This window comes from Hypanus sabinus, chromosome X1 (assembly GCF_030144855.1).
Source record: "Hypanus sabinus isolate sHypSab1 chromosome X1, sHypSab1.hap1, whole genome shotgun sequence".
In the NCBI taxonomy this organism is placed as follows: domain Eukaryota; kingdom Metazoa; phylum Chordata; class Chondrichthyes; order Myliobatiformes; family Dasyatidae; genus Hypanus; species Hypanus sabinus.
The window spans coordinates 29,013,007-29,031,848 of NC_082738.1; the positions used below are offsets into that span (position 1 = coordinate 29,013,007).

Here is an 18,842-nt window from a genome sequence, read left to right on the forward strand (position 1 = left end):
CAGGATTGATTTTTTTTATTGATAGTCAAATGATTTCATCAGTTCGTTCCTGTGAATATAAAGAAATTGCTGTTTCAGATCATGCTCCTGTTTTTCTATCTTTAAATCTCCTTGGTCTTCCTCAAACAAACAGAATTTGCCATTTTAATCCAACTTTGTTATCTGATAAGGAATTTTTAAAATTTCTAGAGGCATATTATTTTATTTTTTTAAGAGAATAGAAAGGAAGAGACTTCTAATCTTACTGTATGAGACACTTTCAAGGCCTATATTAGAAGACAAATTATCTCTTATATTGTGAGTGTTAAGAATAAAGCTAATGAAGAATTGAACTAGCCAATTAACTGAAACAATTAGATCAAAATATGCTATAGCTCCAGATACTGTTTTATATAAAAGACATGTTGAAGTCAAAACTAAATATGATCTTCTGTTATCCAACTGAAACTCAATTTTACAATCACGGAGATAAATCAGGTAAAGTATGGCCAACCAATTAAAAATTTCTGTAGTTATACGGCAAATTAGAGAAATTTACAAAACTAATGGTGATAGGACAACTGATCACTCTGAAATAAATGATACCTTTAGGGAATTCTATTCTAAGCTTTATAGTTCTGATTCCTCTAAAGATAATACTGTAATGAACAATGTTCTAGATCAAATAAATATCTCTGCACTTTCTGCAGATAACTGCAAACAGATGGATCAACCCATTTCTTGAGGAAATTGCCAAGGCTATACATTCATTACACTCGGGGAAAGCTCCGGGCCCAGATGGATTTTCTGGAGAATTTTATAAGGCCTTTTCTTCATTAATTATACCACAGTTACACTTAGTCTTTTTGGAGTCTTTCAAATTGGGTAGCTTGCCTCAATCTTTCTATGAAGCCTTTATTTCACTTATCCTAAAGAAAAACAAGGACCCAACTGAATGCTCTTCATACAGGTCAATTTCATTACTCAATGTTGAATCTAAAATCCTGGCTCGTAGGATTGAAAATATTCTACCTTCTATTATTTCTGATGACCAGACTGGTTTTATTAAAAACCGACATTCCTATTTTAATATACGCAGTGTATTAAATGTTACTTACTCTCTATCCCAGGAGATATTGGAATGTGTGATATCCTTAGATGCTGAGAAGGCCTTTGATCAGGTTGAATGGAATTATTTATTTAAAACCTTAGAAAATTTTTAATTTTGGACCAGATTTTATTCATTGGATTAAATTACTTTATTTATCTCCTTCTGCCTGGGGTGTTACTAATTTTCAAAATTCCAAACCATTTAAACTTCATCGCGGAACTAGACAAGGCTGTCAATTGAGCCCTTTGCTCTTTGATCTAGCTTTAGAACCTCTTGTCATTGCTTTTCGAGAATTTAATGATATCTATGGTATTTTAAGGAGAGGCATTACTCACAAAATCTCGCTTTACGCAGATGATATATTGCTGTTTATCTCTAATGTTGAGACCTCGTTACCTTGCGTACTTTTACTCTCCTGTTTTAGACCGTTTTCAGGATATAAATTGAAGCTACATAAGAGTGAATTATTTCCTTTAAATAATTTGGTATCAATTAATACTAATCTCCCTTTTAAAGTTGTAAGAAATCAATTTACTTACTTGGGTCTAACAGTTACTAAGAATTACAAACACCTGTTTAAAGAAAACTTTCTTACTTTATTGAATCATGTAAAAAGGATATCATTAAATTGGTCACCTCTTTCAATATCGCTGATTGGATGAATTCATTCTATTAAAATGAATATTCTACCTAAATTTATTTTTTTTTCAGGCTTTACCCATTTTTATTCCTGAATCCTTTTTTGACTCTCTCGATTCTATTTTATCCTCTTATATATGGAAAAAATAAACATCCTCGTTTAAATAAAGTTCATCTTCAAAAATCTAAAAAGTCTGCAGGCTTATCCTTACCTAATTTTAGGTTTCATTACTGGACAGTTAATATACGATATCTTACATTTTGGCTATATTATATTAATTGTGTAGACTGTCCAGTATGGGTTTCTTTAGAACCTAACCCTGTTAATAAATTTTCTATTATTTTTCTTCTTGGATCCACACTTCCCCTATCTGTAAGTAAACTAACTGATAATTTAATAGTTAAGCATACTCTGAGCATCTGGATACAATTTAGAAAACACTTTGGTTTATTGAGGTTTTCCCTTTCAAGCCCCATTTATTCTAATTTTTAAACCCTCTATGATTGATTTAGTTTTTAAGGAATGGGACAGATCGGGTATTAAATGTTTTGGGGATCTGTTTTGGAGGAAATCTTTGTTCATTTGAGCAATTGTCGGTTAAATATAGTTTACCCAAAACTCACTTTTTTAGATACTGTATTTACAAATTAGAGACTTATTAAATTCTTAATTATGTACATTCCCTATAAGCTCAGATAAGAACTTACTAGATGTAATTTTTAGTTTGACACCCTTTCATAATGGTTCAATATCTAATATTTATGGTATGCTACTGGAGACGAGGAATGTTCCTTTAGACAAAATTAAGAATCTCTGGGTACACGATTTACAGACATCAATATCTGTAGGAACTTGGAATGAAATTTTTAAACTGGTTAATACTTCATCGCTATGTGCTCGTCACTCCCTCATACAATTTAAGGTGGTACATAGAGCTCATATGACTAAGGATAAGCGATCTCATTTTTATTTGGATATATCTCCTTACTGTGACAGATGTAAAAATGGGTAAGCTTTATTAATTCATATGTTTTGGACCTGTCCGAATCTTAAAAAATATTGGAAGGAAGTTTTTCAAACTTTTTCCTTATTTTTTAAAGTCAATTTTAAGCCTAACTCTCTGATGACCCTTTTTGGTATTGTTGCAGGACAAGATATTAAGCTGAAGGTATCTGATTTACATATTTTGGCTTTTAGCTCTCTTTTAGCTAGAAGGATGCTTTTGTTTAAATGGAAAGATGTTCTTCTTCCTACTCATGCTCAATGGTTATGACATTACATCACGTTTAGATTTAGAGAAGATTCGTTGCTCAATTTCTGAATCGCGTCAAGACTTTCAAACATTGTGGGGACCTTTTCTGAAATATTTTCAAAATCTTCAATTTGTTATTTAAACTCAGATATTGGCTATTATTAATTTTTACTATACAAGAAGGTATTTACTTTATTTTCTCCTTAACGAACAGCTTCGGTCTTGTTAGGGGTTAGATTTTTTTTCTTTTGTAATAAATTAGTATAGTTTAATATAACTATTGATTAACTTATATGAATATGGGGTAATGTAATTATTATGAACAGATATAATGTAACTTAAAAAAATATTTTCTGACCTTTTATATACACTTTCTTGTACTCTGTATTCCTCTATGTAGAAACTAATAAAAATATTGGAAAAGAAAAAAAGAGCCCATGGTATTACAGGAAAGATAGACAGGAGGCAAGGAGTGGGAATAATGGGACCTTTGCTAATTGGCTGATGGTGACTATTGGTGTTCCATAAGGGTTGCGATCGGGACTACTTCATATCATGTTTTATGTCAATGATTTGGATGATGGAGTTGATGGCTTTGTGGCCAAGTTCGCAGACAATACAAAGATAGGTGGAGGGACAGGTAATGTTGAGGAAGCAGGGAGTCTGCAGAAGGAGAATGGGTAAAGAGGTGGCAGATGGAATATAGTGTAGGGAAGTGTATGGCCAAGCACTTTGGTAGAAGGAGTAAAGACATAGACTATTTCCTAATTGGGGAGAGAAATTCAGAAATCAGAGGTGCAAAGGGACCTGGGAGTCCTCATGCAGGGTTAACTAAAAGTTAACTTGCAGTTTGAGTGGGGGGAAGGCAAATGTAATGTTAGTGTTTATTTCAAGATGACTAGAATATAAAAGCAAGGGTAAAATTCTAAGGTTTTATAAGGCATTGGTCAGACCACACTTGGTGTATTGTGAGCAGGTTTGGTTCCTGTATCTAAGAAAAAAAAGAGTCTGGCATTGGAGAGGTCCACAGGAGGTTTACAAGAATGATTCCAGGAATGAAAGTGTTAACTTATGAGGAGCATTTGATGGCTCTGACCCTGTACTCGCTGGAGTTTAGAAGAATGAGGGGGGAAATCTCAATGAAATCGATCGAATTTTGAAAGGCCTAGATAGAGTGGATGTGGAGAGGATATTTCCTATAGTAGGTGACCAGAGGGCACAGCCTCAGAATAGATGGGCACCCCTTAGAACAGAGATGAGGATGAACTTCTTGAGCCAGAGGGTGGTGAATTTGTGGAATTTATTGCTGCAGATGGTTGTGAAGACCAAGTCATTGGGTGTATTTACAGCGGAGGTTGATGGTTCTTGATTAGTAAGGGTGAGAAAGGCTATGGGTAGAAGGCAGGAGAATGGGGTTGAAAAGAATAATAACTCAGTCACTACGGAATGGCAGAGCAGAATCAATGGCCCTAATGGCACAATTCTGCTCCTATGTCTTATGATCTCATGGTCTAAATTGACTGGATAAGTCCATTTGGAAGGAAAGCAATGAATAACTTTTAAGTGTCTGATATCAAGAGTCAGGGGCAGCATATTCCTATTAGGGTGAAGGGTAAACCTGGCAAGTTTAACAGACTTTGGCTGGCAAGGGATAGTGAGCATTCTGGCCAAGAAAAGGTAGGAAACATACATGGGATTTAGGAGGTCAGTGGGCTACTGAATCCCTTAATGACTATTAAGAATTAGTCATTAAGAATACACTTAAGAGGTAAAGAGAATACAAGGTGAATCTGGCAGGTAGAGTTCAGGAAAATCCGAAGAGGTCCTATAGAAAGAGAAAGAGTAAAAGGGTGGCAAGGGAAAGAGTAGGTCCCTTTGGACATCAGCAGGGCTGTCTGTGCCTTGAACTGCAGGAGATGGGTGGGAATTTCATTCAATATTTCTCTTTGGTGTTTGCGGAGAAGAAAGTCGTAGATGGTTTAGAGACAAGGAAAATTAATGGACATGCTTTGGAGAACATTTATGTTACCAGTGAGGAAGTGTTTGCTGCCTTTCAGAGTATTCAGGTGAATAAATCCCCAGGACTGTATTGTGTGCATCCTCATACTTTGTGGGAAGCACGAGAAGAAACTGTGGAGATACTTGCCTCATTGTTAGTCACTGGTGAAGTTCCAAAAGACTTATTGGGCTGAAGGGCCTGTACCTGTGCTGTACTGCTTTATGGTTCCAGATCAAAAATTGTTCCCATAAGAACAGTGTCAATGTGACCTAATGCGTGTGTTCATGTTATCTCGACTCGGCCTTGCGGTGGTAAAAAAACAGAACGCTATCAGACCAAAGCATACAGATAAAACAGATTTATTTACAGGTGCAGAGAGAAATAGGAGATACTGAAACAGCATAATACATCAAGGAATGAAAGCAAGAACTTTCTCCAAGCAATTAAAATCCTGATTTTTCAGAATTAATTTTATGCAATTTAATGTGACAATAGATGGATGGAAATGCATATGTAGACTTTAATGGGTAAAGTCATTTTACCATTGCGTAAAATTCCTTCAACTCAGGCTCTGCAACTAGGGCAGTGACTTTCACAAGTAGGTTTTGATGCCTTCCTCAGTTTGACAGCTCACAGTTCGAATTGTTCATTCTATCATGCATCTCCGTTACATACAGCTTTGCACTTGTACTTTTATGCAGACTTTTATGTACACACTTCAGCCCACGCCCCAGCATTGCATTTATTCAGAGTACTTTGTTCTAAGAACAGAGACACAAATGCACATTTGGGAACAGACAGTTCCCAAGAGGTCTTGCAATTTCTTTGTGTTGGTCATCATCCCCACAGAAAAAGTGCCATTACAAACGTGGTCATAATACTGTCAATCAACCTTACAGAGACACACTCATTTTGACACAGGCAGCACCAGGCTTGGCTGGGCTGCCTTTCATCATCAAACAGCCCAAGGAGAGCTCAACAGAGATACATGAAAGTAGGCAAGCCACTGGAAAGTATGTGTGGAGGGAGGGAAAGAGAAGGAAAGCCATTCACTGGGTCAGCATGCTGAAACTACTTTCTGAAAATCAGAGTGTTAGGACAAGTATCCAGGTGCTAACACTGACTGGAGGTATGCAGTAATGGCCCTATTGGAAAGTTGATAGTAGTCATTGAGTTTAAGGCAAGGCCAGACTGAAACCCAGGCCGAAGTTAGAGAGATTCGAGGGCTTTATGATATGTCGATATATTACACCTTGATAATAAACGAGGTGCCACCACAGACAAGGTCATTATGAGACCTATTAAGAAAACTTTGAATCTACCTATACATGCTAATCATGGCCTTTTATACTTGATGGGGAACTGAATGCCTCTGAATTGTTGACCCAGATCCCCATTGTGATTATCAGGAACCTGGATGGTTTTAGCAGGGCAAGATATTCATTTATTCCAAATGAAGGGTCTCAACCCGAAATGCTGACAACCCATTTCCCTCCATAGATGCTGTCTGACCTGCTGAGTTCTTTCAGCTTTTTGTCTGTGTTGCTCATTCACTCCTGTTACACTTGAGTTTGATGAGATTGAGCTCAGTGTCAAGATTATGAGGCGTTGCGATTTAAGGTGTCTTGATTTTAGTCATGGAGGCACTTCATTTAGGTATATTAATATTGGTATCAGTGATGGGACTTCTCTAATTGGGCTGGTCTGCCTATGAAGGGGATCAGGATAGCATGTTTTAAATACGATCCTTAGTCTAGTGAGTAAATTAAGGATTTTGGTCCTTTTACTGAGTTAAGTTTTGATTCTCTTTTTACTTAAGATCAAACACATACTCCATGAAATACCATCTGTAAAACTTAGTTGAGATATGACCTTCAGGAGGTGTTGCACAGCAGAGAAAAATTTGGCAATGCATTGCCGAACTCCCGTCAAGAAGATGGGGCATGGTGTTGGTGCGGTTCCAACTGAGTGACATTGTTCAGTGCATTTCTCGTTGGGCTGTGGAGGGCGAGGGGCAACTCCGCTGCCTCCCCACAGGAGGTTGGTATCTCTCAACAGAATGGAGAAGAGAAGCATAACATACATCAGGACAATGATCTGAAGAGAGACCCTCTCCAAGTGTGGGCCCAACAAAATGCCCAGTCTGGTGGTGCATGCATTGATTATTTTATATACAAAATCATTTCATTTAAAAACATTACAGATTGTTAGCAGCAAAACTTCTAAATTTCAGTTATAGCTGCCCACATCCATAAAAATACATTTGTAGTTGGAATCCTTGTCAAGTATCTGACACATGGTTAGAGGAAAAACATTTGATCAATCCAGTAGCAACAGGCTGTCTAAGTTCAAATATAAAAGTAGTGATAAATCAGCACTTAAAGCTTCTAATTTAAATTATAATTCTAAACACTTACAAATGCTACCTAATATTGCAAAAATCTGATTAAATGCCTTCTGGAGAAAGCCTAGATTGGAACAGTTTTCATGTGGCTTGCTAAGGGCTGGTGTTCAGAGCACAACTCAATAAAGCTAGGTCCCAGTGTGTTGACATGGGGCATAGAAAGGAGCTTTCTCCGGTTAATTCACATACTCGCTTTGCTCTTCTATAAGCACAGCACCGCTGCTGCTTACCGTGCGCCCGCAGTTCAGGAAGGTGACTCCCAGCGAGACCGCACAATACCAGACCTGCACAGACAAGAGACAGTGGTCAGTTTGATTAACCATTGGCAAGTCATGAGAGAGATTTTCTGTGTGCTTCATGGGTGAGAATCTTTGAAGTCCAACCTCACTGCCCTCACCAAAGAGCAAAGTCTGTTCTGAATTTGCTAACGTGCCAAGCAAGATGCGTGAAAGGAGCCCTAGCTGGCCTTGCTATGTAGTATATAAAAGACTGGGGCAAAAGTGAGGGTGGCTTGAGTAGGAAGTTTGAAGATGATACAAAAAGTGGCAGAGTTGTAGGAAGTGAGGAAGGTTGTCAAACGATTCAGCATGACATAGCCCAGTTAGAAATATAGACAGAGCGATGGCAGAGGGAGTTTAATCTGGACAAGTGTGAGGCAAATGTATGAGGAAATTATATAGAAAATACAGGAGGCTTATTGACGTACAGAGAGAACTCAGGGTGCAAGTCCATAGTTCCCTGACATTAGCAACACATGTGGACAGGTGGTGTAAAACATATTTGCCTTCATCAGTTGGGATATTGAAGCTAAATAAACTTTGGGTAGACCATGTCTGGCGTGCTGTGTTCAGTTCTAGTCGCCCTGTTACAGGAAGGGTGTGGAGGCTTTGGAGAGAGTGCAGACGAGTTTCACTGCATGAGCTGGGAGAGATAGGTCAGACTTGGGTTGTTTTCTCTGAATGTGCAGGGGAAGCCTTTTTTAAAAAAAGTGATGGGTGCCTGGGATGTGTTGTCAGGGAGGTGGAGGAGGCAGATACAACAGCAATATTTAAGAGACATTAAAACAAACACACGTTCAGGCAGAGGAATGGGGGAGAATAGACCAAGTCCAGCAGATGATGTAAATTGGCAACATGGTCAGCAGAGATACGGTGGGCCGAAGGGCCTGTTTGTGTGGTGTACCGTTCTAAATTCTATGACTATTAGATTCGCCCAAGCACAGCACTCTTGCTGCTGATCGTGCATCCACAGTTCAGGAATATGACACCTATGCCACAGTAGTTTGTGTATTTGTTTGGTGGGTGTCTGGTACCGCAGAAACTCTCCACCCAAATTTGTCTCTGAAAAGACTGTGGAATCTGGGACCTTCCACCACTTGAGCTCCAGCCCACCTCTAATTTCTCTCTAGTTCTTTCTGCCCCACCCTACTTTGCTTATTTTCTGTCTTTTTCCAACTCTGATGGAAGATCATCCCCAAGACCATAAGACGTGTCAGCAGAATTAGGTCATTCAGCCAAATGAGTCTGCGCCACCATTCCATCATGGCTGATCCATTTTCCTGCCTTTCTCCCTGTAACCTATCATGCCCTGACTTAACAAGAACCTATCAACCTCTGCCTTAAATACACCCAATGACTTGGCCTCCACCGTCACCCATGGCAACAAAATCTGCAGATTCACTACCTTCTGACTGAAGAAATTTCTCCTTATTTCCATGCTAAATGAATGTCCCTCAATTCTGAGGCTGTGCCTGCTGGTCCTAGACTCCCTCACTATAGGAAACATTCTCTCCACATCCAATCTATCTAGGCCTTTCAATATTCAATAGGTTTCAATGAGATCTCCTCCACCCCCACCCATTGTTCTAAATTCCAGTAAGCCTTCAAACGCTCCTTATATGATTAGCCTTTCATTCCTGGAATCATTCTCATACACCTCCCCTGAACCCTCTCCAATGTCAGCACATCCCTTCTTAGGCAAGGGGCCCAAAACTGCTCACAATACTCCAAGTGAGGCCTCACCAGTGCCTTATAAAGCCTCAGCATTACATCCTTGCTTTAATATTCTAATCTGCTCAAAATGAATGTTAATATTGAATCTGCCTTCCTCACTACTGACTCAACCAGCAAAGTAACCTTTAGGGAATCCTGCACAAGGACTCCCAAGTACATTTGCATCTCAGATTTTTGAATTCTCTCCCCATTTAGAAAATAGTCTATGCCTTTATTCCTTCTACCAAATTGTATGACTATAAACTTCCCAACACTGTATTCCATCTATCTTTATACATCCACAAACTTGGCCTCAAAGCCATCAATCATTGACATACAACATAAAAAGCAGTCCCAACACAGACCCCTGCAGAACATCACTGGTCACCAGCAGCCAACCAGAAAAGGCTCACTTTATTCCCGCTCTTTGCCTCCTGTCAATTAGCCAATGCTCTAGCCATGCTAGTAGCTTTCCTGCAATAACATGGGCTCTTATATTGCTAAGCAGCTTCATGTACGGCATGTTGTCAAAAGGCTTCTGAAAATCCAAGTACACAACATCAATCCTTTTATCTATCCTGCTTGCTAGTTCCTCAAAGAATTCCAACAGATTAGTCAGGCAAGATTTTCCCTTAAGGGAACCATGCTGACCACGGCCTATTTTATCACGTGCCTCTAAGTACCCCAAAACCTCACCTTTAATAATGGACTCCAACACCTTCCCAACCACTGAGGTCAGGATAGCTGGCCTATGATTTCCTTTTTTCGACCTCCCTACCTTCTTCAAGAGTGGAGTGACATTTGCAATTTTCCTGTCCTCCGGACTCTTGAGAGATCATTACTAATGCCTCTACAATCTCTTTCAGAACCCTGGGTTGTAGTCCATCTAGTCCAGGTGACTTATCCACATGGAACATTTAGCTGATTCCCTCTCCACAGATGCTGCCTAACCTCAGTGAACTTCCAGGATCTAGAGTTCTTCTTCAAATGTAGAGGTGTACCATAATCAGTAAGCGTCTGTAACCAGTTCCTCTCTTAATAATACCTAGGTCCTTAACCTTACAAAGGTTTATTTTCCCTCCAAAACAACTGTCTTAATTATTTCCGACTTCAAATGTATTAACTTATTCACTCAGTGGCCATCCACATCAAGGTTCAATACTTGAATTTCTGTCATCTTCTTGTCAGCTTGAACCAGTCTGGCCGTTCTCCTCTGATCTCTCTCATTAACAAGTTGTTTTCACACACAGAACTGCCGCTCATTGGATGTTTTTTGTTTTTTGTATATTTTCAGTAAACCCTAGAGAATGTTGTGTGTGAAAATCCCAAGAGATTGACAGTGTCGGAGATACTCAAATCAACCCGTTTGGCATCAACAGTCATTCCATGGTCAAAGTCACTCAGATCACATTTCTTCCTCATTCTGATGTTTGGTATGAACAATTGAACCTCTTGATCATGTTATGCATTGAGTTGCCACATGATTGGTTGATCAGATATTTGCATTAATGAGCAGGTATCCAGGTATACATAATAAAGTGGCCATTGAGTGCTCTTCTCTTAAATGTAAATGTTGTTTATGCCCAGTTCACTCATCCATGTCATCTGAAGATGTTTATTGTATTCATTTTCACTACATTTACAAAATATCTGCAAACTTTCTGAAGTTATACCCAATTAAATCTGGATTTTCCAGCCTGGTTCAGAGCACAAGACGACTAAGCAAGAATGGCAACTCCTTTCATTACTTATAAGATATCAGGAAGGAGATTAAGCAGAATTTCTTCCAGAACTTACCAGGTAAGCAACAAAACTCAAGTATGCAAGTGAAATGAAGGCCGCCACCAAGTAAAGTGCCACGTGTCCCAGGCTCGAAACATAAACTATTACGAAGTACATATTAATGGCACAGACGATAAAAATGACTACTCCACCACCAATCTTCCATGCCCTGGGGGAAAAAACAACAATGGTAATTACCCAGAAGATATTAGCAATGGAACTTCACAAAATCAGACAGACTGGACAAAATCTACAGACTTGCAGAAATAATTAATGCTGAGGATGGGAATTGGTGTTTTACTCTCTCCCCTATGTTTACTTTAAAGACAGAATCACTTATCCTAACTGCACCAGATACTGGAATCTTCCAGCTTTCACCCTGTGACAGGACCATAATATTAAGATGAGGAGCATAGAAAAGATGAATAGCCAGTCTTTTCCCCAGTGTCCAAAACTAGAGGGCACACGTTTATGGTGAGAGGGGAAAGATTTAAAGAGGACCCGAGAGACAACTTTTTCCAGACAGGTGACTATATATGGAGGTGCCGGAGGAAGCAGTGGACGAGGGTACAATTACTACATTTAAGAGACACTTGGACAGGTACTTGGGTAGGTAATGCTTAGAGGGATAGGGGCTAAAGGTGGGGAAATGGGACCAGCTCAGTTGGACAACTTGGTCAGCATGGACTAGATGAACAGAAAGGCCAATTCTTGTGCGGTATAGCTCTATGACTTGAGCATACATTTCCAATCTGAGAGCCGAGCCTTCCAGGCCCCATGAGCCTTCACTGCGTATTATCACTCCATTTTCTGCCTTTCACTGTATACCTTGACTCCCCTAGTATTCAGAAATCTACTGACCTCAGTGTTGAATGAATCCAGGGCCCAAGTTTCCAAAGTAGTCAGATATAGGCAACCCCCTCTGAGGAAATTGCTCATTTCACCCCAAATGGTTCGACCTTATTCTGACACTGAGGTTCCTTGTTCTGCATTCTTCAGCCAGGGAAACATCCTTTTTGTCTGTGCCACCCTCAAGAAGTGTCATAGCATTACAGAGCACTATAGCACAGAAACTAGTCCTTCAGCCCACCTAGTCCAAGCTGAACTACTACTCTGCCTGGTCTCATTGACCCACACCTGGACCATAGCCCTCCATACCCCTCCCACCTATGTACTTATCAAAACATCTCTTACAAGTTGAAAACAAACTCGCATTCACCATTTCCACTGACAGCTTGTTCCACATTCTCACCACACTCTAAGTTCTCCCTCATGTCCCCTTAAAGAGGGGGGTGGAATCTGGCAAGGTTCAAAGATTTCTTCAATTATTCTTCAAAACATGAGAAAACACAGGCCTAATCTCCTCGATCACTCTTTGTACGACAAACCTGGAACCAGCCTCGGGTGGCAACTAGATTCTAGGTATGGTCTCATCAAGGCCCTGAATAGTTGCAGTAAGCCATCTTTACACTTGCTCTCAAATCCTCTTTTGACAGAAAGCCTCTATACCATTTCTTTTCTGAATTGTTTGCTGCACCTGTGTGGCACCTTTCAGTGACTGGTCTAATAGCACTCCAGATCCCTCTCAAAGCCAATATTCCCCAATCCTCACCATTTCAGAATTACTCTGCTTGTCAGGTGTCCTTCTGCCATGTTGTTGCTCACTCACTCTGCTTGGCACCACACCCACCCACTTTTTAATCTGGCTCGGCTAAACACTGGCCCATTTTCAACACTTGGGCCCAGGCTCTGCAACTTTGATCTGACCCCAAGTTTCAGTCTCGGCCCTAGGCCGCTCCAGAAATGGCTACTGTGGCTGTACCTGCATTCTTAAGAGTTCAATTCGCTGAATCCTTCAAGATACCACAAAAATGCCAGGCATACAGACGGTTCAAAAGCGCAACTCCCAAAAGGAAATTACAGGCTGAAGATTGCAGTGATCGTAGTCCAGAAAAAATATAATTAATAGAATAGTTAGTAGTTTTGTTTGCTGCCTGTAGTGCCACTGTGTCTCACCTGCGCCATCTAGTGAGGACAAATGCACAGTGCTCAGTCAGTAACACATCTTTTATGTCCCTTAACCAGCCTCAGCCTTTATCTAAACACTTTAACCTTTATGTGCTTAGAATACATTTTGTACACTCTTGTGTTAGTTGCTAATCTTCTCTTGTTTCTTAGCCTCTGTTACTCTCTTTTCCAGATTCCTTCTGTACTTTAATCAACCTGGTCCTTCACTATACAGGTAGTTCTGCTATAATGTGATATTTACACCCCTCAGGAAACTCACATTACCAAAAGTTGCATCACAACTACAGGCAGCAGTTGACTTAAAAGCAGTTATTATAAAAAGATTTTCCTGATTGTGCTGTAGTCAATGCATCCTGTGTAACACAAATAGTCGTCCCTAATCAATCAATTGCATTGGAACAATCTGAACAGAGAATAGAGGGTAAAACACGACAGCACAGTGCAGGCACTTTAGCCCATGATGTCGGGGAGAAGGCAGGAGAATGGGGTCAAGGGGGATAATAAATCAACCACGATGGAATGGCCCAATTCTGCTCCTATGTCTTATGTTGTGCTGACCTTTGAACCTACTCCAAGATCAATCTAACCCTTCCCTCCCATGTAGCCCTCAATAGTTCTATCATCCATGTGCCTATCTAAGGGTTTCTTAAAAGCCCCTAATGTATCTGCCATCACTTCGGGCAGGGTTAGTGTTATGGAAACGTATTGTAGCACAACTACCTGCATTATGAGAATTTCAAGTGCCTTAATCTCTGTTTGCTGCCTAACCTTAACCCCCAAATCCAGCTGTCAAAGCCCTTCATTTCCCCTCAGTAAGAATGTGAACCATTTCCTTCAGTACTGTTCAGTTACAGTTCTCCAGGACCAGAGTCCATTCCAGCTTGCTTGAAGTTGTCCCTCCAAAGGTTATTTAACCTTTGCTAGCTATTCTACACCCAACAATCAAATGCTCACTCTTCCCGAGATGGTTCCATCTGCCCCGCTGTTCCCCAGTACCACATCCAGCTTCCTCACCTCACCGCTGGACAGCAAACTCTTGTATGCTTTTCAGGGACTCCTCTCGCTCATTTCAGTCTATACGAAAATAATTCTGCTTTATCACAGTTCTGTAGCCCCTGCAACTTTGCGGACACATTACGAAGTTGCTCTGGGGAGGCACATGTGGACCCAAGCAGACAAGTAAGCCCCTTTAGCATAGAAACATAGAAAACCTACAGCACAATACAGGCCCTTCAGCCCTCAAAGTTGTGCTGAACATGTTCCTACCTTACAAATTACTAGGCTTACCCATAGGCCTCTATTTTTCTAAGCTCCATGTACCTATCCAAAAGTCTCTTAAAAGACCCTATCGTATCCGCCTCCACCACCATTGCCGGCAGCCCATTTAGTTTATTTCAGTCTCCAGCCTCGCAATGGCTGACTGACCGCCACAGTCTTGTACATTCCGGGGAAAACTGACCTAATTTTGTAATCCCACTTGGCTTGAGTTATAAAGAGATGCTGGATGGGTTGTTTTTTTTTTAAAAAACGCCTGGAGTGTAGGCGGTTGAGGGGTGACTATATGTTGAATGAGTTGCCAGAGGAAGTGGTTATGATTTAAAAGACATTAGGACATGGATAAGAAAGGCTTACAGGGATTTTGGCCAAATGCAGACAAACAGGACTAGCTCAGGAAGGTATGGACTAGTTGGCCTGAAGAACCTCTTTCTGTGCAGTATAACTCTATGATTATGACTCATGTAAGGTTTCATTCTGACAGTCAACACTGCCCTCAGTCATAAGCCAATATTTTCCTCCGAGGTACTCGCCACACTCCAAAGTGGGCTGACCAGGCCTTTTTGTAGCTGCAGCACATCTTCTACCCACTGCTCCAGGGCCAGCATTTTATTGGCCAAATGGATTACTTTCAGCACCTTTTCACCAGATCTTGAATAACATTGAAACCTGTTTTATTATCTCAATAAAATCTCTCCTTGGTCTCCTCTCCTCTGTTCCAAAGAGCACAGCCCCAGTTTCAATAGCCTCTTCTCATAACCCTAACTCTGGTAACATCCTGGTGAATCCCCTCTGTACCCTCTCCAGTGCTCTCACAGACCTGTCCCCAATGAATTTGCTGTGTCCTCACCAATGTGTTACCCAGACACAGCACAGTTCCCATATTCTGTGCCTCAGTCAGTGAAGATCAGGGTCCCATCCACCTCCTGAACCACCTTATCGTTCTGCTCTGTACCTTGAGGACTCTGTGCTCATGCACTCCAAGATCCCTGTTTCTCTGCACTGCTTAGTATGCCATCACTTATGCCACGTTTGGCTCATAACCCTCCATTTACCTACCCAAGCGACTCTTAAATGTTCCATCTGAACCTGCCTCGACCACTTCCCCAGCAGCTCATTCCAGGTCCTCACTGCCCTCTGTGAGAAGAAGTTGCCTCTCAGGTCTCTTTTAAGTCTCTCCCCTCTTATTTTGCTCTCTGTCTTTGCACTCCCCAGCCCTGGAAAAGGACTATGACCGTCCATCTTATCCATAACCCTCATGATTTCATAAACTTCTACAAGGTCGCATTTAATTCTCTTGTGCTCCAAGAATTAAAGACCCAATGTAACTAACCTTTCCCTAGAACTCAGGCCCTCTGGCCCAGGCAGCATCCTCACAAATCTCCTCTGCACCCTCTCCAGCTTCTGAACATCTTCCCTTTCACTGTGACCAAAACTGTACACAATACTCCAGTGCGGCCTCTTCAATGACTTACACCAATGATTGGAGGGGAACCAGTATCCTGGTGGGGGCAGGGAGGTGGCGCGCTGATGCTACTCAGCAGCGATGAAATTGGTTTAGCAGCGGGATAGGAACCAGAGCACCAGGTCAGAAAGTGGAGTGATCAAGAGGAAGGTAAATGTCATGACCAGTAAATCTATAATGAAGGACAGGCAAGAGCGAGGTCATAGACACGATGGGAAGGAGGGGTTGAGTGTTTACTTAACAATAGGAACATTATGGTTAAGGATGATGAGCTTCGAACATGAATCAGTACATGGAACTATGTTGGCCAAGGGGCCCATGCCTGTGATGTACTGTTCTGTCCTATGTTCATCCTAATTGCTCTAACACTGAACAATTCTTACTGCCTCAAGTTTACACAACTCACTGAGTATTGGAGACATGTGGCACCTTTCCTTTTAATCAAATTCTGAACTTTACAGCTTTTTAAGAAGCACCCAGTTTAAGATGTGTTGGGCCATCCTTAAAGATGTCAACGCGACCCATGGGTAATCACACAGAGAACATTGCTAAGAATCGTCCAGTTTTACCGGTGAAAACTATTCTGTATATGGGCAGCATAGTGGAGCAAATAGTGGAGCTCCCTGGTGGGGGGGACCACAGTGTTCAAAATCTACACAAACAGATCAGGATTTAACCTAGGTCTCTATACCTATGCCACTGTGCCATCCTTTGCAAGACCCTAAAATTAGAATCAGATGTAATCCCTGAAGCACTTGTGCATTCACCTTTTGATTCTGCCAGTTAACTGTGTCACTTGTTATCAGCTTCACAGAAGATCAGAAGTGGGTTATAGCTGGAATCCACTTGAAGATATACACTCAGTGGCCACTTTATTAGGTACCTTCTGTACACCTGCTCGGTAATGCAAATATCCAATCAGCCAATCAATGCATAAAAACATGCAGACATGGTCACGAGGTTCAGTTGTAGTTCAGACCAAACATCAGAATGGGGAAGAAATGTGATCTGAGTGACTTTGACTGGGGAATGATTGTTGGTGCCAGATGGAGTGGTTTGAGTATCTCAGAAACTGCTGATCTCCCAGGACTTTCACACACAACAGTCTCTAGAATATACAGAGAACAGTGTGAAAAACAAAACATCCAGTGAGCGGCAGTTCTGTGGGTGAAAACGCCTTGTTAATGAGGGAGGTCAGAGGAGAATGGCCAGACTGGTTCAAAATGACAGGAAAGCAACAGTAACTCAATAACGGATAGTGGTGTACAGAGGAGCATCTCTGAACGCACAACATGTGGAACCTTGAAGTGGACGGGCTGCAGCAGTAGAAGACTACACCGGGTTCCACTCCTGTACCTAATAAGGTGGCCATTGAGTGTATATGAAATTTGGAATTCTCGATTACAAGGCACAAATGAAAAAGATGAGCATTCAGTTCAGTCTACTTACAGACCATTGACGAAGTCATGCATTATTGAGGTCATACTGGTAAACGTCAATATCGGGATCAACGCAAATGGCAGCTGCAGAGAATTGAAAGATTATTTTTTCGAGCTGGGGACAGTGCCATTGTCAATAAACCAGAATTACACATATACCACTGAAGTAAACACGCTGCCCTTGAATGATGGTGTTTCTGATAATGAGGTAACCTTTGACATATCAATGCATTGATGAAAAAAGGCAGAGGAATTGCAGATGGAATTTAACCCTAAAAAGAATGGAGGTGATGTATTTTGGTTAAGACTAATGCAGCTGGTATAGCAAGACCCTGGGAAATACTGAGGAACAGGGGGAAATTGGTGTACATGTCCAAGGATCCCTGAAGGCAGCAGCACGGGTAGTTAAGTCAGAGTGTCTGTGTCGGTGCTGACAATCAAACACACTAACCCTTTCCCTTCATTTTCCCCACATTCCCAGAATCTACCAGCCATCTACATACCATGGGCAACCTTCTAACGAGAGTACCTGGAGAAAGCCACATAGTCACAGGGAGAACGTACAATTCAATATAGTGCCAGAGGTCAGATCTGAACCCAGCTCCCTGTGGAGGTGAGGCAGCAGCTCTGTGAGCCATGGCACTCGGGTCATTAAGGAAGCTAAAGGAATACTTGCTTTCGTTAGCCAGAACAACTTTATAAAAGACAGGTTAGATCTCAGTTACAGGAGAGGAAAGATGTGACTGCACTGGAGTGGGTGCAGAAGAGATTGTCTGGGATGCAGCATTTTCCAGTATGGAATGTTTCCCAAAATAGACTGGATAATGTGAGCAGTGGAAAAGGTCAAGGGGGACCTGACTAAGGTAAACAAAATTATGAAGGGCATGGACAGAGGTGACAGTAAGAGACTCTTCGCCATAACAGAGGTGTCTATATCTAGCTACAGCTATGCAAGACATTGGTGAGACTCCATCTGGAAATTTGTGTGGAGTTCTGGTCACTATCCTATACGAAGGATGTGATTAAGCTTGAGACACAAGAGACTGCATTTGCTGGAACCTGGAGCTAAAAGCAAAGTGCTGGAGAAACTCAGCAGGCCAAGCAGCATCTGGGGGTGGAGGAATTTTTGATTATTTGCGTCGAGACCCTGCACCAGGGCAGAATGGAGAGGAAAGATGGCCAGCATAAAGGAGAGGGAAGTGGTGAGGCAGGAGCCTGAGGTGACTCCCAGATAGAGGAAGAACAAAAACAATTAGCCAGCCGGTGCACTCCAGTTTATGGAGTTTGGGAATGACAAAGGAATGGGAAGTGTGGGATTGGAGCACGATCAGGTTGGCGCCTGTGGAAGAGAGATCTCCCCATTTAATGATTTGTGACAATGCTGGAGATGATGATCTGCTGCTGGTCAATGGGATTTAGTCCAGGGATTGGTAAGAGGAGGTGTCTGCGAACTGTCATCTGGTCTCTACAAGCTAGA

The 18,842-nt window shown here is 41.3% G+C and overlaps 1 protein-coding gene across 3 annotated transcripts in view; it reads right to left on the minus strand.

Annotated features, from left to right (window-relative positions):
• LOC132384734 (natural resistance-associated macrophage protein 2-like) overlaps positions 1 to 18,842 on the minus strand; it is a 132,879-nt gene that overhangs the window by 17,777 nt on the left and 96,260 nt on the right. For 2 of the 3 annotated variants that reach the window (XM_059956156.1, XM_059956155.1), the window contains exons 14-16: positions 17,376 to 17,449; positions 11,174 to 11,327; positions 7,616 to 7,669 (exon numbers count right to left, since the gene is read on the minus strand). In XM_059956156.1, coding sequence (XP_059812139.1) covers positions 7,616 to 7,669; positions 11,174 to 11,327; positions 17,376 to 17,449 — 282 coding nt within the window. Of the gene's footprint in view, positions 1 to 10; positions 50 to 7,615; positions 7,670 to 11,173; positions 11,328 to 17,375; positions 17,450 to 18,842 lie in introns of those variants that run through there. The other variant, XM_059956157.1, reaches the window with a different exon arrangement.